The sequence below is a fragment of the Lepidochelys kempii genome, chromosome 1 (genome assembly GCF_965140265.1).
Source record: "Lepidochelys kempii isolate rLepKem1 chromosome 1, rLepKem1.hap2, whole genome shotgun sequence".
NCBI lineage: Eukaryota > Metazoa > Chordata > Testudines > Cheloniidae > Lepidochelys > Lepidochelys kempii.
Window position 1 is genome coordinate 32771320 of NC_133256.1, and position 25002 is coordinate 32796321.

The 25002-nt window shown below is 39.4% G+C and overlaps 1 protein-coding gene across 5 annotated transcripts in view; it reads left to right on the plus strand.

Moving 5' to 3' along the window:
• DYNC2H1 (dynein cytoplasmic 2 heavy chain 1) overlaps nucleotides 1-25002 on the plus strand; it is a 407641-nt gene that overhangs the window by 264572 nt on the left and 118067 nt on the right. For 4 of the 5 annotated variants that reach the window (XM_073338435.1, XM_073338398.1, XM_073338416.1 and 1 more), the window contains 3 exons: nucleotides 1673-1748; nucleotides 4162-4373; nucleotides 5287-5391. In XM_073338435.1, the coding sequence (XP_073194536.1) occupies nucleotides 1673-1748; nucleotides 4162-4373; nucleotides 5287-5391 (393 nt within the window). Of the gene's footprint in view, nucleotides 1-1672; nucleotides 1749-4161; nucleotides 4374-5286; nucleotides 5392-10415; nucleotides 10531-25002 lie in introns of those variants that run through there. The other variant, XM_073338425.1, reaches the window with a different exon arrangement.

The following is a 25002-nucleotide window of genomic DNA, read 5'->3' on the forward strand; positions in this document are numbered from 1 at the left end:
CAGCGGCAAGCAACAAAAATGATAAAGGGGTTGGGACACATGACTTACGAGGGGAGGCTGAGGGAACTGGGCTTGTTTAGTCTACAAAAGAGAAGAGTGAGGGGGGATGTGATGGCAGTCTTCAACTACCTGAAGGGGGGTTCCAAAGAGGATGGAGCTCAGCTGTTCTCAGTGGTGGCCGATGACAGAACAAGGAGCAATGGTCTCAAGTTGCAGTGAGGGAGGTTTAGGTTGGATATTAGGAAACACTATTTCATTAGGAGGGTGGTGAAGCACTGGAATGGGTTACCTAGGGAGGTGGTGGAATCTCCATCCTTAGAGGTTTTTAAGGCCTGACTTGACAAAGCCCTGGCTGGGATGATTTAGTTGGGGTTGGTCCTGCTTTGAGCAGGGGGTTGGACTAGATGACCTCCTGAGGTCTCTTCCAACCCTAATCTTCTATGATTCTAATGACCTCTAAGTCCTTTTCAGAGTTCTTGTTTCAGGATGCGGGACTGCATTTTGGAAAGTATGGCTTACAGTATTTGTGCCTAGATGTAGGGCATTTCATTTGCTGTATTAAAATGCATGTTATTTGATTGCCCCCATTTTAGCAAGTAATCTAGGTTACTCTGTGTGAATGACCTGTTCTCATCATTATTTGCCATCCCACCTATCTCTGTTGCATCTACAAACTTTATCAGCAATGATTTTATATTTTCTTCCATATAATTTAATTTAGAAATTTTAATAGTGTTGAAGTGAGAATAGGTCCCTGCTGAACTCCCACCAGAAACACTGCTATTTGCTGATGATCTCCATTAACAATTTATGTTTTGAGATTTATCAGTCAGATAGTTTTTAATTTATTTAATATATGGTGTATATTCCCCTTTGTGCCTATATGCCTCTTTGTCTTGTAAACATTTTGGGACAGGTACTTTTTGTCTTTATACTTGTTTGTAAATTACTTAGTATATGTTAATACTATACAAAGAATAATACAGTTTCCAATAAATAAGGATCTAGGACTGGGCCAGCAATTAAGAATGTACACGTTGAAGGCATCATTGCTTGCTTGCTAATGGCTTGCTCCATTTTTTTCTGTTTTTTTTTTCTTAATATAGAGGTAAAATAAGATGAGGAGTATAATGGTTGGCATGTGTTGTAGACAGTGGTTAAAAGAAGCAGACATACTTATCAAAGTCCGAAAGGAAACTGAAATTCAAAAAAGCCATTGAGAGTAAGGAAGTGAGGTGTCTAGTTATAATTATCAATGAGTCATTGTTGCAACAAGCGCTATTAGGGAAGGGAGAGAGTTGCATGCTCATGTCCATCATTTTCAAGAAGGCTTGCTGATTAGGATTTTTAAAATATATTTATTTTTATAGAAAAACTCTCAGTTGCTACACAAGTAGGCATACACCTGATGGCATCTGGCCTGTATGTCTATGTAAAATTAAACACATTGATAGAGATGTTTTTCATATTGTCTCTCTGCTGCCTGTTTCTGTATCTCTGAGCAGCAGCCTAGAAAAGATGGGTTCAAATCAGTGATGTGGATTTTTTCTCCCGGGTGTTACGTATTATATATATTCTGTAAACAGCTATTTTTGTTTACTTTTTCATGTTCATTTAATGCTCATTGTTTCATAACTCATATTAACTTTTTGTGTGTTTGTTTTAATGATAGGGTTGGACCAAGTTTTATGAATTTTCTTTATCTGATCTCCGTGCAGGGTATGACGTTATTGATGGACTCTTTGATGGTATGTTATTCCTTAAGGATTGCTGATTCCTTTGTTTGCCTAGTCCAGTATTTCTGACTGTCTTCCATTTCAGATCTTTATAAAATTAGCAGATCATAGATTGATTTATTTTTTTAATAATTTGGCTATTTTAATTAGAGCTGAGTGGGGGATGACAATTCTGTTTCGTGGCAACTGTTGAGGTTTTTAAATTTGTTTCTGTTCTTGTCACGATGCGGGACTCACCCGTGTGGCACCTCCTCCTGGTCTCCCAAGGAATTAGCTCTTCCAGCCTCCAGAGCACCCTCTTCAGGCAGGTGTCCCGCTTGCTGCTGGCCCCCGTGTCTCTCCCAGATCCCGGTGCCCCTTTTACCCAGGATGCTGCCCTCTGGCAGTACCTCCACAGTCTCTGGGTCTCCCTCCCCTGGAAACCCCCACCCACTATCCCCACCTCGCCTCAGTCTTTGGCTACTGCCAGTCACCACTGAGCCCCCGCACACTGGGGTGGACTGCTGTGTATAAGCCAATCATCACAGGCAAGGGGGTTTGGACCTGCTGCCTCTGCCTACCTTTGGGCTGTCCCCTGCAACCCCAGTACCTATTTGGCCTTACACTAGGCCTGCAGCCTGGGGGGTTTCCAGGCTAGAGCTCCCTAGCTCCCTTGGCCTTCCTCCAGCTCTGCTCCACCTCAGGTATTGTGGTACGCTCCCCAGCAGCCAGGGCTATCTCCCTCCACAGCTAGAGGAGACACTATGCTCCTGGCCCACTGCCCTCTTATAAGAGCCAGCTGAGGCCTGGTTGGGGCATGGCCACAGCTGAGCCTTCTTCCCCCAATCAGCCTGGGGACTGCTTGCTCCCAGCCACAGCCCTCTCCCAGGGCTGATTTCAAGCCCTTCAGGGCAGGAGCAGGTGACCACCCCACTACAGTTCTGTTTCTGGATCAAAAACAAAATCTTCTGAACATTATCACAGAAGTAAGCATGAGTGCTTGTGTGTGGTCTGGAGGGTTCAGTCACTGGCCTGGGATGTGGGAGACCCAAAATCAGGCAAAGCCGGGACTTGAATGTGGGTGTTTCACATCCCAGGCCAGTGCCCTAGCTACCAGGCTATAGTGTGTGCGTGTCTCTTTTCACTCCTCTGCCCTGGATGAATGATACACATCCACAAAACAGCATATTTCAGCAAAATTTCATTGTGTTGAAAATGTTCCAACCAGCTCTAATTTGGATCCTCTGTTTATCTTACTTAAATGAAAAATATAAGGGTTTTTTTGGTAAGGCCTTTAAGTTCCAAATCCCAATAAAACTAGTGATCCAATATTCAAAAGTGTTCAATATCTCTAGCTTCTGTTGATTTAAATGGGATTTATATGTGGCTAGTACTTTTGGAATTCATTCTATGTACATGCAGACTTAACAGTTTGAATATATTACCAAGAGACTTTAGGCCATCGATATTAACTGTTGTGTTGAGGGTAGTTTTTCCTGCAGTAATTGGAGTTTGAGTGTGAACACTAATAACTTAAGTGTGATACCAAACCTTTTCATTTGAAGAATCTCAAGGTTCTTTTGCACCATAATTACTTCACCCATGCTAAACAATCACATATTGGATGAAATGCGGCATTGATTTAACCCTCCTCTGTAGTTTGGGACAAAGAAGTGAGAGGGAGAGACATTTTATTTGAAACTGTAGGATATAATTAAGTGGGCAGAGTGTAATTTATTGAATTTATACAATTTGGTCAGAACACCAAAGTTAACATCCTTAATTTTAAACACATTGTTGTGTGATCGTTTATTATCACAGATAACCTGGACCTCTTTTTACATCACATAAGAAAGCCAGCATCTCAGTAACAATGTCTTCTTTTGGCATGGTAGAGTATTATTCAATCACCCTGCTTTTTTTATGAGGCCTGATGAGATCACAGCACAAAGTGATATGGCTGTAACACACTTAAAGATCCATTGGAGTTAGGGGAGTTGAACAGGTTGATGACAAAGGATTAGGAGATAGGAGGCCACAATTGAATATGGAATGGCCTCTAGTGAGAAGGTGCTTTTGTTCTCCAACTAAATAGGGTTGATTGATATGTTTGAGGTCTACAATAAAAAGTTCCCCAAGACATCTGCAATATTTATGTCATTCGGTAGGATTTAAAACACATTAATTACACTCTTATCACATGAAAAAATATTTGAGAACATCTGCAGTACAGCTGTTGGAACATATAATATTTTACATTTTACAGTTATTTTATTTTACTTTTTGGTTAGAGTTACGAAATAAATTGCTAAGTAATGATTTTATTACTTTACTGGGTTTCTTTGTATTTCCTTATTTCTCTGAAGGTTAACTGTAATAAGAGGAAATGTTCATCACACTATTGCAAAAAAAGGTCAATGTGACAGTAATATTTTGTAATTTACAGGTTCCAAAGATTTTCAGTGGGAATTTGTGCATGGCCTGTTTGAAAATGCTATTTATGGAGGTCGCATAGATAATTACTTTGATATGAGAGTCCTTCGAACCTATCTGGAGCAGCTTTTTAATTCCAGAGTTATTGGAGGTTTAAATCTTAGGGGCAAGAAGATGACCAGCTTCCCATATTCCATCTCTCTACCCAATTCCTGCAGCATTTTGGTATGTATGTTTGCCTTGTTATCAGACATGGAAACCAAATCTTGTTCTTTTTCTTACAGTACTAAATTAGCAAATGAACATACTAATTAAAGGCAGATTCCTGCAAGCTGCTGAGCACACTTCAATCCCACTGAAATTAATGGGAGCTGAAGGATATTCAGTCCCTGTAGGACTATGCCCTATAATACTAATAGTAAGAGGTAGTAAGGGGTAGTAAGAAATACCCTGTTTCATATTCCTTCCAGCCTCGCCCATAATGAGCCTTTATGCCTTGTACCAGAACAGTAGCTTGAGTGTCTTTTAGACACAGAGCTGGTTCTATTCTACCCCTCCTATCACCATATAACCATGTATTTTAATGCCACACATTTCATACTTTGTATAATAAATGGTAGCTTATCAAAAATTTAAATGTAAGTGGAAGCATCTTGCAATGGACTACAACACGAAGAAGGACGTGAATAATAGTTCCAAATTGAAATTCCAAATAGTGAAAAGCTTTAAAAGTGGTGTTAATAGCAATGTAGGATATACATCAAACTGATCTGTGGAAGTCTTGTAATTGTACTGCAGAGAGCCTTTGTCTGGTGAAATCACAGCTTCACTGTTATTGGAGTTGTTGTTTGTCGATTGTAAACTGAAGCAATTGGGGATTTCTGTTCCGTTTCATTACAGTGTTTCTATATTAGCATATGTTCATATGCTTAAGTCATTTCATTTTAGAGCTGGTACTATTTTAGTGATGTCCACAAAATGCTGTTATGCAATTAATTATAAATCCTATGAAATGAGAGTTTATGTTTTGAAAATATATTGCTGGAATTATCCTGACCATATACTGTTGATTTTCATGAGCTGTGATTGCACAGAAAACTTTTACAATTATCTATACTCTTTCTACCTTTTTTTGTAGGATTACCGTGATATTATTGAAAGCCTTCCAGAAAATGATAAACCCGATTTCTTTGGCCTGCCTGCCAATATTGCACGCTCTTCTCAACGCATGATCAGTTCCCTGGTAAGTTTTAAATTTTGCACTGCTTGTTAGTATCATCTGAAATATGACCAGCCCGGGAGACCAGACATCTGTTCATAAATATGCATTTCCATAAGAAAATCAAATCACACTGAGACATTTTTAGTTTGTTGCCTGTTGCACGTTGAAAACTTTTGTGTAGTGTTCATTATAAATTCAGAATGTTGGAATTATTTAAAAATAACTTCTGCAATTATTTGGTAATACAAGTAAAATGTTTATTTGGGTCACTTCACATGTTTTGAGTTCTGTTCTGCTGTGGGAGTTAATTGTGAGACATTACTTAATGTTTTAAATAGTGTAAACATTTGAAATACTACTTACTTAGAACGAATAACTTGCTTTGGTGGCCAAGCGTCTCCTACAATTTTGTGAAGTAGGGTCTTTTCCCCTCTCTGCAGCTCTGGAGGCAGTTCAACATCACAGCATAGCCACACTGGCTATCCCCCTTCTTCGACTTGCGACCAGAATTCTGCCTCCACAGTAGTAGCTAGTCAGGAGCAAAGCAAACAGACACTGTTTCCTTTGCCAACTTTACTTTTAATTTGTTTTTCAGACAGTAGTGAGCAATGAAGCTATTTTCCTTCCCCTCCTCTTCCACTAGATTGGGTAATTGGCACAAAGGTGTCTCAGCCTCCCAGATCTACCGCTGCAGTGTTACCCATCTTGGTATCCTCTATCGCCCCACTCCCAAGCTATGGCAGGGCTGTCCCACAAACACTGGCTAAATCAGAGCAGTGCTCTATATGCACAGCTACATTTACAGTCTCTTTGAAGAGTGAACTATGTCCTAGCTGTTCACAGCAAGCTGACTCTTACACTGTCAGGTCACAGGGCTCAGAGACAGACTGGCATGTCAGGTCCCTCTTCCCTACCCTGAAGACCTTAGCCAGAAGAAAAAAATCTCTTAAGTGATCCAACTTTAACCCCTTCAAGTGGGTCCTCAGCTCCCTGGGGAAAAAGTAGGGCTCCTACACAGCTTCCCTAATTCCCAGTGTGAATTGGGATTCTCAGAATGAGACCCCATTCCAAAAGCAGTGGGACTGGGACTCCAAGTGTGAGGACACAGAAGGAAGAATATCCAGAGGAGTCAAGGCTTTTTATAAAAAGGGATGCAACATGCCCTACCATGGCTACACCTATGCAGGGATTCCTGTAGAACAGACCCTCCTCCCAAAATACCACACACCACAGGAAGCACAAAAAGGGTATACTTTTCTACTGAGAAAGGAAAGAGTTTGGATTTAGGCTCTGTGCTGGCCCTCAAACTGTTTGGCAACTTCCTGTTCTTGCGAATGGCAAAGTAGCAGGGAAGCATATCCCAGGTCACTGAGGAAGGATGCTCTTGCACACAGATGGCCAAAGGGCGTGCTTTATACATTCCCACCACATCAACTTCTAGAGATGGTGATTCAGAAGATAAGGTGAGGGGAAGCAAAGCTGATAGTTCTAGCTCCATGCAAGGAGAGGACATCATGGTTTTTGGACTTAGTAGACATGGCATTGGTACCTCCACTGTATGTACCAGTGACAAAAGACATCCTTCACCAAGGTCCCATTCTCCATCCAGATCCAGGCTTTCTCCACCTCACAGGTTGGCTATTGGGAGTGAAGCATCAATTGCACTTGGATTATCCTCCAAAGTGATTGGAACTCTGCTGACCTCCACACAGACTTCCACACTAAAAGCCTTCTCAATCTGGCAGTGGTTCAGCTCATGATGCCAAAAAGAAAACAAACCCCAAGGATTTTGGAATTCCAGCTATTCTGGATTTTCCTCAGGATGGTTTGGACAAGGGTCTTCAACCCAGCACCATAACATTTTAAGCAGTCATAAGCAGTGACTTACAAGCAGGATTCTGAGGTTCTTAGCCAAATATCCTAAAGTCTCAAGATTTCTCAGAGCAGTCAGACTGGCTAGTCCAGAAGGCAGACCAGTCTTTCCTAAGTAGGATCTGCTATTGGTACTAAAAGTCCTAACAACCTACCCTGTAGGCAATGGTCATACCATTCTATCCATCAAAATCTACTTTATGATCACTATCATGTTAGCTAGATGAATCTGAGTTAGCAGCTGTATCCATGCAAGAGCCACATGATGTACTTCATGATAACATTGTGGTTCTAAGGACTCCCACAGTCTTTCTTACCAAAGGTGAATTCCTCTTTCCATTTCTTGCATGATTCTTCTATCATTCTGTCCAAATCCACAGCATCCTACTGAAAACATGTACCATAATGTCGGTGTATGTACAGCACTAAAGATTTACCTCAAGCGCACTGAATTGATGATCAGGCTCTTTATTTGTGCCCTTTCACCAAAAGTGCCAAGGTCTTTGGGCATCCAAGCTATCTCTGGCCAAATGAATTAAGTTGTGCATAGTGGAGGCATTCAAGCCATCAGACTAGCCTATTCTAAAAGGAATCAAGGCACACTATACAAGCTCTCTGGTGATATGGGCAGAACAAACTTGTGCTTCAGCTGAAGAAATCTGTAAGGCAGCAACATGATCTTCAAGCAATACTTTTTATTAAACATTACAAAGTGGATTTGCTGTCCTCTGCAGATGCTTCCTTCTGAACAAAGGTGCTGCATGCACTATGCAAAAGTAACTTGTCATTCAGGCATTTACTTTCAAGGGAAAATTTCTCTATTTGTCTTTCTTTATCCCTCCCTATTTAATATTTACTGCTCAATACTTCCCATGCATCACAGAACTGATATGTAGTTAGTTGTACTAGGCAAAATTTCCTTTCTGCTAGCAATATCTCTCAAAATTCTGCCCAACCTGGAATGGCTTCATTAGCCAAGGAACAACATTATTTTTTATATGTCTCCAGTTAGTCGGCTGGATAGCTTACTGCACATAGTTCACTTGGTGACTTTAATGTTATTGGTATTATATTCTAAGTTTTTGCATATTATATGAATTGTTCTGGTGGCAAGCTGGAGAAGGGGGTGTGGCCAAAATCAGCTGTGTTGCAACAGTGAACAGACTTTAGAACAGAGAGGAGGAGAACAGTCCAGGAATCACAGAATTGTATGAGACGCAGCTAGCAGAAAAGAAATTACAGGGTAAGAAATTTCCCATTTCATTATCACCATAATGGGACAAGGTGACTGAGTAGACTTCGTACCTGGGCTGGTAAATTTTCATGATACATTTGCAAGACAATTCTAAATGAACACTAATTATTCATAAAAGTAGAGCTATTTGGTATTTCATCATATTTAGAGGCACTAATTGTGCTTTTTAATCATTGTTGGTAATGCATTCAAACTTGAAAGTGAAATATATTTTCTTATCATTATTACTACCTATAGTAGTACCATCACTGTACTAAGTACCACACACACACACACACACACAGAGTATTTTACCCAGCATTTGTTCTGTTTTCAATAAGCATATGCCAACAACATTTTCATGAGTATCACTGACAAAGAGGATTGTGCACAACTGAGTTGAATGTGATTGTTATTGACTGCAGCTTCAGAGATAACCAGACGTTTTTAGGGTTGACATAAAAACAAAATTCTTGTGCTTCTCTTACTCTTAGTGTCCAATTATGCAACTCTTATTCATGTTGAAAAGTAGTTACTTAGTAATCCCATTAGTACTGTGAATAATTACTCAGTGTTCATTTACTGTAGGCTTGCAAATTCATCATGAAAATGGTGAGGAACTTTTAGTTTTACTTATGAGTTTTTCATTTCCAAGCTTCAATGTACCATATAGGAAATAAATTAAGGGACTGTTGCATGCACTCTGAAACACACTATTAACAGCAGAAAGGCAGACCAGTGTAAGCATTGGTGTTTTATTATTCCTTCTCAAGTATTTGTTACAAATATCTAAGTATTTGTAGTATGTTGCAGTATGTATAATTTGGCTTTCATTTTATTTTACATTACATCTCTAAAGGACAATAAAACAGTTTTTTTCCATAACAGTCAGAGTACTATCAGATATTTAAATGTTCACTTTTTAAAAGTTTAGGCCAAAAATTTGACCTATCTTTTATCTGCCATATAATTGCAGTAGAATTTAGATCCCAATTCTACAACCTTTACTCACAAAGAATAGTATTTACAAGAGTAGTTCCAATGGTTGAAATGGAAGCAGTTAAGCAACCAAACCTCAGCCGAAAATTATATCCTAGGTTATTTACCTACTAAATTGGATTTAACACCACCACAAAGATTTTGGTTCTTGAGAGCTGCAATGATCACCAAGTGCATGATTTTACAAAAATGGAAGAATAGACTTATGCCCAGTATAGAGCAGTGGTATTTTAGGGCTTCGTCTGCACAAAATGCATACAAGGGAACTGGTGACATTTTAACAACCCAATTTCTTTTTTCACAATTCCTCCAATATGTCAAGGTCAGACTTTTTTATGCCTCTTATTTCAGCAAGGTACAAGGCAATCACCACAGAACAGTTGGTTAAATCTAAACTAAAAAGTATTTCACTAAGTCTTCCACGGCTGTGAAGTGCAAATTTCAATTAGCAGTCCTGACAGATCGCATAAAGAACAGCAAAGACTCAACCATCTTCATGTATTGCCACAACATCCTGAAAGTTGTGCTTTCTTTTCAATTCAGCCTCACCAAATTGCTTGATCTGATCTGTGATATTGCAGCTCTCCATCATGTGCAAAAGGTCATTGAGAGAGGAATGTACACTGGAGTGTGGAACTAGTCTTGCCTACAGCTGGCACTTGTCCCGGCCTCTTCAACTTTTTCCTGTGACTCAGTGTAGTTCCTCTCCAACCTTGCCAAATTCAGTTTATAGGTGCACTTCTTGTAATATGTAAGGTGCCATTGAGCATTATGTTTAACCAAGTCCTCCCCAGTAGTATTCTCCAAAGATTCAGCTACTCTCGTAACTCTCTCTCCCTACTGATGCCGAAAATGATCAAGATACACGTAAAAACAAAGATTTTGTGAGAAATTAATTTGGGATTGTAATTAATTATGTTCTGTAACTATGTGCATTTAGTTTGCAGATGGATTCCAGCAATTTCTGGCTGGATGCTGAAGTTTGAACCAATGCCTCATTACAACTCTTTTGGTTAATAAATAAAGCAGATAATCAATACATCTGAACCGCTTTTTTTTTGCGTGCAGATGATGGCCAATTAACTTGGAGCACTCCTTCCATTTATAGTAATGTGTAACATTAAAAAAATTAATCAGGTATAATGTTCTGAGCATTATCTGACAACAGTACTGTAAGACAAGGGCCACAATTTGTCTTTGTGGGAGCTGCATTTTTGGCATGGCTGTGTTAAAGTATAATTTTAAAATGTTTATTTTTAAACATTTTCTCAAATATATATCTACATATTTATTCTAGGTTTGTCATGTTTGCTTCCTTTGTTTTTGGTGGGAGAAAGGGCTTTTGAATGATACACAACTTGACCCATTTTTTATGACATTGTATTATCTAAACAGGGGTTCTCAGACTTTTGTACTGGTGACCCCTTTCACATACCAAGCCTCTGAGTGTGACGCTTCTTATACATTAAAACACTTTTTAATATATTTAACACCATTATAAATTCTGGAGGCAAAGCGGGGTTTGGGGTGGAGTCTGACAGCTCATGACCCCCCATGTAATAACCTCACGACCCCCTGAGGGGTTCTGACCCCCAGTTTGAGAACCCCTAATCTAAAGGACCTGGAGCTGGGAGTCACGAGTGGGCAGTGAGTCCCCCCGGCCATGCCGTAGATTGTGACACCATTGAAATTATGATTCTATAAATTTTTATGGCTCAAATAGCACCTTCCTTACTTTCTGTCATTAACTTGCCCATGGAATTGCACATGCTCCCAGAATCTTTTAACCATTCTCATGGCTCTTTTTTGAACCTTTCCAAATATTATTCTTGAATTGTGGACATCAGAACTGGACACAGTATTCCAGCAGTGGTCTTACCTGTGCCAAATACAGATGTAAAATAACCTTTCTACTCCTACTTGAGCTTACCCTGTTCGTGCACCCCAGAATCACTTTAGTTCTTTTGACTACAGTGTCACACTGGGAGTTCATGTTCAGCTTATTATCCACCATGACCCCTAAATCTTCTTCAGAGTCACTGCTTCCCAGGATAGAGCCCCCCTTTTGTAAGTATGGCCTACATTCTTTGTTGCTAGATATATACATTTGCATTTAGCCATATTGTTTGCTTGCCTTCAGTTTACCAAGCAATCGAGATAGCTCTGAATCAGTGACATGTCCTCTTTATTATTTACCACTTCCCCAATTTTTGCGTTCTCTGCAAATTTTATCAATGATGATTTTATGTTTTTTTCCAAGTCATTGATGATAACATTTAATAGTGTAGGGTGAAGAAACAATCCCCGTGGGAATAGAAACACACCCCACTCAATGTTTGGCACAATGCATTTTCCGTAAATCTGTGTTGACTGGCATTAATTACATTACTTTCCTTTAGTTCTTTATTAATTGAGTCCTGCATCAGCTAGTCCATTATCTTGCCCAGGTTCAATGTCAGTCTGACAGGCCTATTATTACCCAAGTTATTTCATTTACCCTTTTAAAACATTGGCACAACATAACTTTCTTCCAGTCTTCTGGAACTTCCCAGTGTCCAAGACTTACTGAAAAGCAACATCAATGGTCCAGTGAGCTTCTCAGCCAGCTCTTTAAGAACTCTTGGATACAAGCTGTTAGATACCTGCTGGTTTTAAAATGTCCATCTTTAGTAGCTTCTATTTAACATCCTCCAGAGATACTTTTTTGACTGATTGTTTTGTCAAGAGAAAACTGAAAATTCAGTTTTAGTTTGAAGCTAAACACTTTTCTTTTCTGGATGTTTCAGTTTGGCCAGCAAACAAAAAAAGATCAGTTTATTTGCTGTAGTTGTTGCAAGAAAGCTGTGGCAGTAGCTGAATCCACAGTTTTCATTGACCTCTATCAGTCTAGTTTCAGGTTTGGATACGTCTTAGAGTTTGAACTGGACTTTTGGTCAATTATGTCCTTCTAGTTATCAACAAAGATCAAATATTGATTACTTATTTTTAATACAGTGGTGGGGGACCCATTGTGCTAAGTGTTATACAAACACTACTTCTTTTAGATCTGTCAGTTGCCTGTAACATTGTCAACAAGATACTGGTGCTATACCTGTAGTAAATGGTAGCATTAGCAGTTTCTCTCTGGTTTGTTTGTTTGTTTGTTTTCTGAGGAACTAGAGCACAGAAATATGTGTCTGTCTGCCCTGAGGCTTCTCTCATGGAATAATAGAATTGTAGGGTTAGAAGGGACTGCCAGGGTCATCTAGTTTAACCCCCTGACAAGCTGCAGGATTTGTTGTGTCTCAACCATTCAAGACAGGTAGCTATCCAGTCTCCTTTTGAAAACCTCCAGTGAAGAAGCTTCCACAACATCCCGAGGCAGTCCGTTCCTAACTGTAAGAACAGTAGGGCAATGGAAATTTTTCCTGAGATTTAATCTAAATTTACTGGGCTATAGTTTGAACCCATTTTCTCTTGTCTTGTCCTCTATGGCAAAAAAGAACAACTTTTCTCTATCTTTTTTATGGCAGCCTTTCAAGTATCTGAAGACCGCTATCATATCCCCTTTAATCTTCTCTTTTCCAAACTAAACATACCCAGTTTCTTAAGACTTTGCTCATATTGCTTGCATGCCATCCGTTTTATCATCTTTGTTGCTCACTTCTGGATCCTTTCCAGTTTCTCCACATCCTTTCTATAGATTAGTGACCAAATTTGGACCCAGTGCTAAATCTGACTCTTAACCAGCACCGAGTAGTGAGGTACTGTCACCTCTTGTGACTTGCATGCTATGCTTCTGCTAATGCAACCTCATATTGCATTACTTTTTTTTGCAATAGCATCGCATTGCTGACTCATGTTGAGATTATGATCCACCACAACTCCCAGATCCTTCTTTGCAGTGCTGCTGCCAAGCCAGTTTTCCCCTGTTCTGTCTTTGTGCATTTGGTTTTTCTTCCCTGAGTGTAGCAATTTACATTTGTGTTTGTTGAATTTCATTTTGTTGTCTATAGCCCAGTTCTCCAATTTATCAAGATCCCTCTGAATTTTAGCTCTATCCTTCAAAGTATTGGCAACCCCTTCACCCCCAAATTTGGTGTCGTCTGCAAACTTGATCAGTATGCTCTCTTATACCTAGTTAGAGAAAGAACAACAAAGTTCTGTTTTGTCAGACTACTAAGGGAGATAGTGAAGTGGTGTGGGCTTGCTACCTGTAGTGTGCGGCTGATGATCATTACTCTATAATTCATTGGAGCACTTTTTCCCAATGTCTTCTGGAATGAAGCTTTGGATGAAAGCTGGCTGTGCCTCAGCCTGGATAGAAAGCAGGTTATGCTGGTAGATGGGGGAAGTGAGGTCACCCTCATTTTTTAAAAACAATTTGTAGTTCGGCCAGGGCTGGATTAGCCCATCACTGAACCCTAAGCAAAACCCCTCATTTCCACCTCCCAGCCAGCTCCCCTGTCCAGGCACTCACCGCAGCTCCCCATACGTGTAGGAAGTCTTGAGGCTGTCATTGAGCAAGTCCTGTGGACAGAGCAGAGGGGATACAGGCTGAGGTGAGGCCAGGCAGGCCCCAGGGAAGAGTGGAGAGAATCCCATGGCTGTGGAAAGGAGAAGCAGTGCTGGTTGTTTCACTGCCCACTCAGGTTTGGCCCTGACATCTCTCCATCATCATGGGGGATGGGGGTGGAGCCAAACTTGAGTTAGTGTCATTGCAACCTGACACACAAGGTGGTGGTGCCCCTGAGGATTATTCCTGGTTCCAAATATGTGATGCCCATATCCATCATCTCTGAAGGCATGGATCAAACTGGTTTTGTCTCACAAGTGGAATCAATTTGGTGGTTTCAGCCTAATAATTAGAGGTAATTTTTGGTCCCTAATATGCATTTTCATTGTTCTGGCATTCAAAAAAAATCTGGGTGAGAAGTCAGACATTGGAATGCAATTCACAGTTTTGGGGTTAACTGCATCTTTGACACACACACCCTGGCCTCCTCGAGGGCACCCACTTCAGATCTCAGACCTGTAACCTTCACCTCTCTATGAGCAGGGACTCATAACCCCTCTTTAGTCTGCAATTCACTATGGTTATTCCAAGCAGATCTGACAACCACCAGCCCTTGGCTCTCTCTAGTTTCTCTCCAAGGACAAGGACAGTGTTTTTGCCAATGATCACACAGCTCTTTCAAAGCAGAATGCATTCATTCAATACAAAAGCATATAGCAGCAATAAAAATAATAAATTTACATGCACACTAAACTTAACAGAAATTGCCCATCTTCCATATGTGATCGTGGTAGGCTGTACTCCTTCCAAACCTTCAAGCAGGATTGGGTTCCCTGTGGACAAAAGGGTCCTATCAGTTTGCTGAATAAAAAAGATCCTGAGTCTGTTTGAATTCAGCCTTTATATCCCAAACCCTTTTCTTCTGAGCCTCTTGAAAACAGGTTAAACTGTACCTCTCCCTATTCTCCTGATGGTCAGGCTTCCAAGGCTGGGTATCTGTGTAGCCAGCCTTGGGATTTTGCATTAATCACCTCTTCATGATCCAATTTTCTGCAGAAAGCCCCCGCCCAGTGTGTCAGGAACATACACACAGATATCACCTGTATTGGTACAAAGGGCTATGAATATTCCCATGTCTTATATCGTCTGGCCCATCTCAATATATATATATATAAAGGTTTTAATGCTTTAAACATAAAATACAATACTGTCCCCAAAGATGCTGCATATGGTTGCAATATTTGTCACAACTTCATTTTTTTAAAAAAAACAATCAATTTCTGGTAAAGTTGGCAGATAAAAAAAATTAGTAGAGTGGTAAATAATGACAGGTCAGATTTGCAGATAGAAAAGGATCATATGGTAAACGGGATGCTGTAAAGTGCCTAGCATACTGCTGTCCCGTGCTCAGTTGGCCCCTCTGTAGTACCATTCTTCATATATTAGTACTAATAATATGTGTTTTAATGCAGCTACACGTGAAGATACACATGTAGGAACCAAGAACTTAGGTCCCTACTTACGTATGAAGGGTACTGTGTTTTGGAAAGTAGTGACTCAAAAAAGGACATAGGGGTTATGGTAGGTAATCAGTTGAACATGGCCTTTCAATGCAATTTGGTGACTACGATGTATAAGGGGAATATGGATGTGTGGAGGTGTTATTAACATTATATATGGCATTAGTGAGACATCTACTGGAAAACTGAATCCAGTTCTGGTTTCTACCCTTCAAATGGGTAACATCCTTTTTTTAACAAGTGTTCAGAAAAAGCTACAAGAAAGATTGGGAAACCAGTTGAGGGATTAAAAATTCCCAGTGTAGTCAGTTTATCAACAAGAATGTTAAAAGATGACTTGATCATGGTCTGTAAGATTTCTGATATTGGAGGGCACAACAAGATTCAGTGCCTGGTAGGTGAAACTAGAAAAATTTCAGACTAGAATAAGGCACATTTTTAATAGTAATTATCTATTGGAACAATTTACCTGGGCACATTGTGAATTCTCTATAATCTGAAGTCTTTAAATCAGGATTCCATGTCTTTCTAAAGATGTGCAGTAGCTGAGCTAGAAGTTATGGGCTTGATGCAGGAATCATTGGTGGTCTATGTCCTGGGTTCTGCAGGAACGGCTTTAAAATGTAAGAATTTTTATTTAATCCCTTTTGTGATCACATCTAGGCATACATACATTTTAAAGCAGTTCTTTTTATGTAAGCATGTTACAATCAATAAAATGCAAAAGAGTGCTTTAATAGGTATATGAGAAGTGTATAATCTAGTGGATTGAGCTCAGGAACTCCTAAATTATAATATCATATTTTCCAAATTGTTGTGTCCAAATTAGGTATCGATGTTAACTTGCACCAGGACTGAATTTGGCTCTGTGTCTTTTCCTTATCTATAAGTGGAAATAATTATATTTTTGAAATAAAAAAACATATCTTGTAAAATACCCATGTTTGAAATACAGTTCTTTCAAAATGTCATTAATATTCATAGCATGATTGGGCCTTTGCTAGAAATCTGTTCCCATTCTACAGGAAGCAGAATATGGTAGTCTTATTTTTAGCAAACTTGAGGAAAGATGTGCAAACATAAGATTCCCCCCCCCCCCAGTTTACTGCTTTCTAATTATAGTATTGATTCTGAACAGTTTGTTCAATGTCACTTTATGACAACAGACCCTTTTGAATATCCTGTGTTGGCAGATCTTACAACCAGAGCTTCTCAGAATAGTTGTGGCATCTTTGGCTGAGCCACTAAATATAGGGAATTTCTAACAATTGTATATTTTACTGGAAAAAGATTGTTTTCTTCAACTGCATATTGATTAACGTATAATTGTTTCTCATCATATTGGCTCCTCTAGTTTGGGAAGTGCAAGTAGTCCAAATAGGAGTTCTTACTAAAAAAGGATGTTATCACACTGACCCAAATCCTATCCAGTTTCTATAACTAGCAGCTGTGCAGTTAGCTGCTGGTTGTATGCCTACCAAACTGAAAGTGACCTCTAGTACAGCCTCTCTTCTGTACTCACTCCAGAGTTAAAGTATGGAGTAAGAGAGGCATAAAAGTGAGGAAGTTCGGAAGATGCTGCCACCATCTGGATTAGCCATTTTGCCATTACCATCAACTGCAGAAAGATGAAAGTCCCTTAACCATTTTCACTGCAGAAATGAGTTGGAGTTTCATACACATTTTCTTTGCCTTATGCTGAGTAGTGGTTTCTAACACTCCTGCTCTGCTGCTTAGTTTGCTTTTTTTCACCAACGTCCCTCTGCCCTGCTGTGAAGAGAGCCACAGTGTGAGTCCACTTAAGTGGGTACAGGATTTTTCTTAAATGAGGTATTTTGTAATCCCTTAGATTTAATAGAAGAGAAATGTCAAAATTGTTGCCAGTTGATTTAAGTAAAAGATTTTTTTAAAAGTCTTCATTCTAGGCTGATTTTTCAATCAGAAATTGTTATATCCCATGCTTCATTGTTTCAGAGCTGTTTTAAACAAGTATTTAAGACAGTACAGTATTGTAATTTATTAAATAAACAGTAAATATTGAAGTGAGTCTGTGAGCTAATTGGTATCCAATTGTATTTTATAAAATTCTCATTCTAACAAAAGCCAGGACATGTAGGAGTTTAATAAAAGTGTTGGCTTTATGTTGGCTTTCTGGGAATATCACACAGTCATTTTTAGAATGTTTACACCTTAGTATATTTTAGTTTAGAAAGTTCTTAGTGCTGCAGCATGACTTTGTGATGTAGAAGATAGAGATTTGCTGCAGCCCAATGCAGCATACTGCAGAGTCAAGGGATCTTCACTGTAAATGTCCTACTGTATTACTAATGCTTATATAAGAAAGTGATTTATAGGGCATTAAGCAGCTTTACTTCAAAAGCAAAGGCTACATTTTCACAAATTTCTCTTTTGTGAGGTATATGAGTAGTTTTGATCATATTCAATATTGCTAGTCAATCTGAGCATTTAATAGTTTTTATAACCTCTTTCTCATTCCCTTTATGGGCAAGGACCAGTAGTGCTGCATAGGGAATGCTCTCAGCTCCTGAGATGAGGAAATGTTTATATTAATTGAAGGAATGGCATTGATGGGCTCAAAAGGAAGCCATGTGTAGTTCTGATAATGTATAACATCCTCCAAGGGTAAGCAGTGTAGCATCTGTGTATGTTGGGGGAAGAGGAAATAAAGGGGATTATTTGGACATCAGCAAGGTTACAGAGTTAAACTGAACACCATAACATTTTTTTTATAATAAAGAAATAATAATGAAGACATTGAAAATCTGTATTATCTAAGTATTGCTGTTTTACCGCAAATGAATTTCTCTTCTACTTCCACACTGACCCCTTCATAAAAGTACTCATAAAAAAGTTTTGGACAGACATTAAGGTTATACAATTATACAATTAAGAACACAAGTATTTTATACAATGTTACATTGCTATAAACTGATAAATCCACAAGTAGTTGTTAAGGTTTTTATTTATAGAGTGGGTTTATACCTAGGTATTTGGACATAATTTTTAGCCTTGGGTAGGCATGCATGTATTATTTATTCAGTGTGGTACAGATCATGCTCTGTTGTTCTATGGCTGTGTAAGTATTGGAGGGTTGTAAATAGCTACTCCCACCCTCTGACTCCTTTTTACACCACTCGGGCACAGTTGCGGTCCCTAAGTTCTCCCTCATACCTGCTGGGACAACTCCCTTTGTACACAAGACACTCTAAAGGAGGCAGGGAGGAAGCATGGAGTAGACCTAACCAAGGACACAAGTGTGAATATGCTGTAAATGGGTGCTCACACCATATGTGTCACCAAGCTCATTGTGCAATTCCTGAGATCCATTGGATGGTTGTGTCTCCACACTATCCCCTGCTCAGGGGAGAGTACTTCAAGGCACAATTGAACCCTGTAAAAGAGAGTGAAATATTTCTGTATAGTGCACAATGAAGAGTGTTTTAGCCCATAATCACTACTGAACAACTGGGGAGTCATGGTCTTGTGTCCAGGTCTTTCCAGGGCAAACAGAAATTGGAACAGTACCCTCAGCACTGAGGGATGTGGAGGTTCCAGCAATGACCCCATTTGGTGCTTCCTCTAACCAAAGGGAGAACTGAACACCTGTGTGATGTTATTATTTGTTCCTTGTTGACCCTAGCAGGAATCCTTTTCTCTTTTCATGCTTCAGTCTTTGGCACCAGAGCCTCTATTGGTAGAGATTTGGCCTGAGGGACCAGGAGACGGTCTCACTGCCATCATGAATGGGTCTTGATTCAGGGTCCCTTGGTACTTGGATACAGCCACCTCTATTGGATATAACGGTAGAGGACCTTATCCTCTCCCAATTTCTACCCTATCCAGGTCTCCTAGGCCTCCCCAGGTTTAAGGAAACCAGACTATCTGTTTTGAAGTACAGTGTATTTCATAAGGATATAATGGCCCACATTCTCTGCTTTTTTACTGTATTGACTGTGGATTCTTGAAATACTGAAAGGAGTTATGGGACAGTTGGGGCCCCATACATTTATACCCTCAGGTTTTAGTGTATGACGTAAGGGAGGGTTCATAGACAATCCCAAAGGACGTATGGCTAAAAGATTCCAAGTTTGCATGTCATGGGAGCACAGCTCCCAAGAGTGAGGGTCCACACAAGCAGTAATCGAGAAGAACCACTATTGCTATGATGATTAATCACTTTTATAAGTATCTTATTGGCTAAAGACAAATACTTCCAAATATCTAAACCTAAATATTTATCTATTCCATAAACTTCTTGACTTCTGTTTAGCAAAGTAACTGTTGGCCTTTCTCAGTAGTGTGGTGATTCATATTTCTTCCTCCTATTGATATTCTGAATAAATATTTCTTCATTTTGGGGAAAACGTCTCTTTAAATAATAGGTAGGGGTTTAATCAATGTATCATATGTCAAATATTTGCTATAACTTTTTTATGTATGACAAAAAATATGGGTGTTCCACCCAAAAAAAGTATGATATGTCCTAGTTGCAAAGTTTGGGAGGTTGATTTCATTTTGTTGGTGATTTCTCGGGTGTTGATGGCTTTGTTTCTATTGGATTTATCTCCCTGTAAGAGATGTCGTGCTTTGTGAATTTTAATCTTATCTGGCCTGAAGGTATTTATTATACCCAGAAATTCTGTTTCATATTTCTCTTTTATTTTTCTTTTATGTTTTGTTATTTCTCTAGCATCACTATTCTGAGCCATTTAGAGGATGTCAGTTTTTTGATATGCCTGCTTTTCTGAATTTATGCAATTCATTTTCAGATTTTTATATTAGTTCACATATTTGTTCTCCAGTGCATTCTGGTTTGGAGACCGTATCTTGGTTGGATGTATTATTGAGGAGAGTTATTTTAATAGTTTCAAGTCTGAAATAATTGTCAATCTAAGTCAATTGATTCTACTTTAAACTAGTTTGAATCTCATAGAAGAAACCAAGGACAAGATATAGGATGTCAGGTACATGTGTGCTTGTGTAATACTGAATTGATGCTGAGGTTTGACAGTCTATTGGGTTTTGTTTTGTTTTTTGTTTTGTTTTGGGTATGTGTTTTAACCTACATGTTAGTCTAGATTTTTGTTTGATGTCTGTAGTCTGGAAAAGTGTTATTGCAGTGTTATAGCAATATGATATGATTCCATGAACATACAAGTTCTCTTTTGGTCTCTGATATTAAGTGTATTAGATGTTTTAGGTGGCTGTCTTGGTGATATTTGAGTCTGCTCTTCTATCTCCCGGGACTAAGCTAGAAATGTCTAGCTGGAATTAACCTGTTAATAGATCAGTACCATGTATAGGTACTGGAAAAGGAGTCAAACTATTGGGTATGACATGCATTTCAAGAGTTCTTATCCTACCAGCTAGTGGTAGCAGTAGAATTGACATTGTGCTTAACAGTTTTTAAAAATATGTTCTGCTAATTCAAAAGTTGGTTTTGTTTTTCTGTTTGTGTATATTGGGAGGAATTTTTAAGAGTGCCTAAGTGATTTCTCAGGAGGATTTTAAACAGCAGTGTAATGGGGCGGGACTCACTCCTGTGGCGCCTCCTGCTGGTCTCTCAGGGAATTAGCTCTTCCAACCTCTGGAGCGCCCTCTGCAGGCCGGTGTCCCACTTGCCGCTGGCCCCCATGTCCCTCCCAGACCCCGGTGCCTCTTTTACCCAGGATGCTGTCCCCTGGCAGTACCTCCATAGTCTCTAGGTCTCCCCTCCGCAGGGGACCCCCACCCACTATCCCCACCTCACCTCAGTCTTTGGCTACTGCCAGTCACCACTGAGCCCCCGCACACTTGGGCAGACTGCAGTATATAAGCCAATCATCACAGGCAAGGGGGGTTTGGACCTGCTGCCTCTGCCTACCTTTGGGCTGTCCCCTGCAACCCCAATACCTATCCGGCCTTACAGTGGGCCTGCAGCCTGGGGGGTTCTAGGCTCCCTTGGCCTTCCCCAGCCCTACTCCACCTCAGGTACTTTGGTATGCTCTCCAGCAGCCAGGCCCATCTCCCTCCACAGCTAGAGGAGACTCTGTCTGCTCCTGGCCCACTGCCCTCTTATAAGGGCCAGCTGAGCCCTGATTGGGGTGTGGTCACAGCTGCACCTGCTTCCGCAATCAGCCTGGGAACTGCTTGCTCCCAGCCACAGCCCTCTCCTGGGCTGTTTTAAGGCCGGAGTGGGTGACCACCCCGCTACAAGCAGCTACTAAAGTTGCATATTTTCTAATCAGTAGGTCTAGATAACTTGCATCCAAGAGTTTTAAAAGAGCAGGCTGAGCAGCTCATTGGACTGTTACTGTTGATTTTCAATACATCTTGGAGCACTAGGGAAGTTCCAGGAGACTGGAAGAAAGCTAATGGTGTGCCAATTTTTAAAAAAGGTAAACATGATGACCCAGGTAATTATAGGCCTGTCAGTCTGACATTGATCCTAAGCAAGATAATGGGATTTAATAAAAAATTAAAGGAGAGTAATATACTTAATGCCAGTCAAAATGGGTTTATGGAAAATAGATCCTGTCAAACTAACTTGATTTTTTTTAATGAGATTACAAGTTTGGTTGATAAAGATAATAGTGTTCATGTATATAATTAGATTTCTGTAAGGCATTTGACTTGATATTACATTTTGATTAAAAAACTAAAACAATATAAAATTAATATGGCAAACATCAAAAGCTAGCTGTCTGACAGGTCTCAATATGTAACTGACCAGGGAATCAGCCTCAGGTGGGTATGTTTCTAGTAGGCTTCTGCAGGGATCGGTTCTTGGCCCTATGTTATTTAACATTTTTATTAATGACCTGAAAGAAAACATAAGATCATCACTGAGAAATGACAGATAACATAAAAATTGGGGGAGTGACAAATAATGAAGGACAGGTCAGTGACAAAGAGCGATCTGGATCGTTTGGTAAGCTGAATTCAAAGAAACAATATGTGTTTTAACATGGCTAAATGTAAATGTAGACATCTAGCAACAAAACATCTAGCATCAGAACATCTGAAAGAGTAATTAGTGACATAGGCATCCAACATGGAGAAATAGGTGCATAGAGATCTTCCTAGCAAGTATCTGTTCTTTAAATGCAAATGTGCCTCTCCATCATTATTTCAGAGAGGTTACCAGGTAAGAGTGGGAATAGCCTTATAAAACAAAGATTTTACTGTCAATACCTGTGTGACGTTATTGACATGAACTGTGACCGTATAGACCATTGTTGCAACAAAGGTCATATAGTGGCACCAAATCTTGTACAAAGGAGGTCAAGTAAGGTGTCTCTGAAAAGTTTTGATTTGGTGGTTATGACTATGCTCTCTGAATGCATGTATCATTTTTGAATTTAAAATTATAAGTATTTGCTCTATACTGACTGTATTTCAAACTTGTGCTATGCTTCTGAGTGACACCCCAGACAATCTGGCATGAGCACTGCCTAGCCTGCTTGATGGCCCATTAAGGACCATCAGCTATACAACTGATCCATTAAGAAAAGGCAGATACACCTTGTGACTCTGCAAGGCATACAGGGACATGCCTTTGGACAGAACTCTAAGGCTTTTCCATGCCATGCGCTGAGTAGCTTATTTGGAACAAAGGAAGCACAAGCCACATGGCAAAAGGATTATAAAAGGCAGTGCATCATCTCCATTTTGTCTTCAATCCTGCTTCTTACCTCTGGAGGAACTTTGCTACAAACTGAAGCTCTAAACAAAGGACTGAATGACCCATCCAAGCTTTGGATGTACTCCAGAGACTTGATTTGAAACGTTTATTCCATCACTGCTACAAACCTGAACCAAGAACTTTGCCATTGCTGTATGTAATTGATTTCATTTAACCAATTCTAGCTCTCATCTATATTTCTTTTTATGAATAAACCTTTAGATTTTAGATTCTAAAGGATTGGCAACAGCGTGATTTGTGGGTTAAATCTGACTTATATATTGACCTGGGTCTGGGGCATGGTTCTTTGGGACTGGGAGAACCTTTTTTCTTTTAGTGTGGTATTGGTTTTCATAACCATTCATCCCCATAAGGAGTGGTGCTGGTGGTGATACTGGGAAGCTGGAGTGTCTAAGGGAATTGCGTGTATGACTTCTGGTTAGCCACTGGGGTAAAACCGAAGTCTTCTCTGTTTGGCTGGTTTAGTGTGCAAAGGACCCCCAGCCTTGGGCTGTGACTGCCCTTCTCTAAGCAATTTATCCTGAATTGATACTCTCAGTAGTGTCCTGCCAAAGACCGCTTTGTTACAACCTGTAATTTAATCAGATTCAGGAACCTCATAGCTCCACTAGTCCTTTTTGTAGCCAAAACAAAGAAAGATATGCTAGGGAGGGAATTCTAGATCTTCCGAAAAGATCTCAGTGCTTTACTACATATTTTTTATTATGAAAAATAGAGCCATAGGAGTCAGAGCTGCCCTCTACATGAATAATCTAAATAGCAGAATCAAGAAGCCAAGATTCCAGAAAGAGACCTTATGCTTGAAGCCAGCCATATTTTCACCAGGAATTTATTTCTTACTGATTCCTGCCTGCACATCCCTGTCAGGAAATGTCATCAAAATATCCTCAGATTTGTTCCTAATTCACTTTCTATACAGTACCCTGCCTTGTTTGTCTTTTATCAGCATGAGACTATTAGTGGTGATTATAGCCCACGTACCTTCAAAGAGTTCCAAAATCATGTACATGGTATCATACATTTTGAAGAGGCTTATAAAAGCTGACAAAGCAAAATGTGGATTTTGTAATGGGTTGTCATAATGCTAACAACTCAATGGGGGTAGATAGTGACACTTATCAGCTTATTACATTCTAGTGCACACAATGCTGTATCACCTTAGGCTTCTATTTTCTGTTATTTGCCATAGGAATACTATAAAATCTTATACCACTATTCTACTTGAAACTAGTTCTGTATTTGGTTTTCACACTTTATAAAATTTTACAGCATTGAAAAAGTGGATGCTCTGATTATGATCAGCCTTCATTTTGTACTTGTCCCTATTTTAATACCAAGAATTTTGCGCTCTATTTAAAATATAAAAATACGTAATTAGGTTGCCTACATATATAACTTACATTTCTCTGAATTAATATCTCCAGTACACTGATGATAAACAGCTAAATTCTGTTCATTTTGCAAAAAGCTATAAAGCATTTTAATTTACTAAAGCTTAAGTCCTCGTTCTCCAACGGCAAAGACTATTTACAATAATAATTAAGAAAATATTCCCTTCCTGTCTCTTTAGTAGGTGTTATTACTTACTCCATTTATTGTTCTCTGATCTGGACAATTAATAAGGCTGAAGTATATTAACTAAGTTGTGTGTTTTGCTGTGTAATTAGTAACGGTCTCTTGTAGGCAATATAAAGACAGAGAGATGGTTTATTGTATTTAACTGTTAGTTGTGTACTTCAGTTAAAATATAGCTTAAAAACTAGTCTTGATTATTTTGATATACAGCAATATTGAACATTTGTCTTCC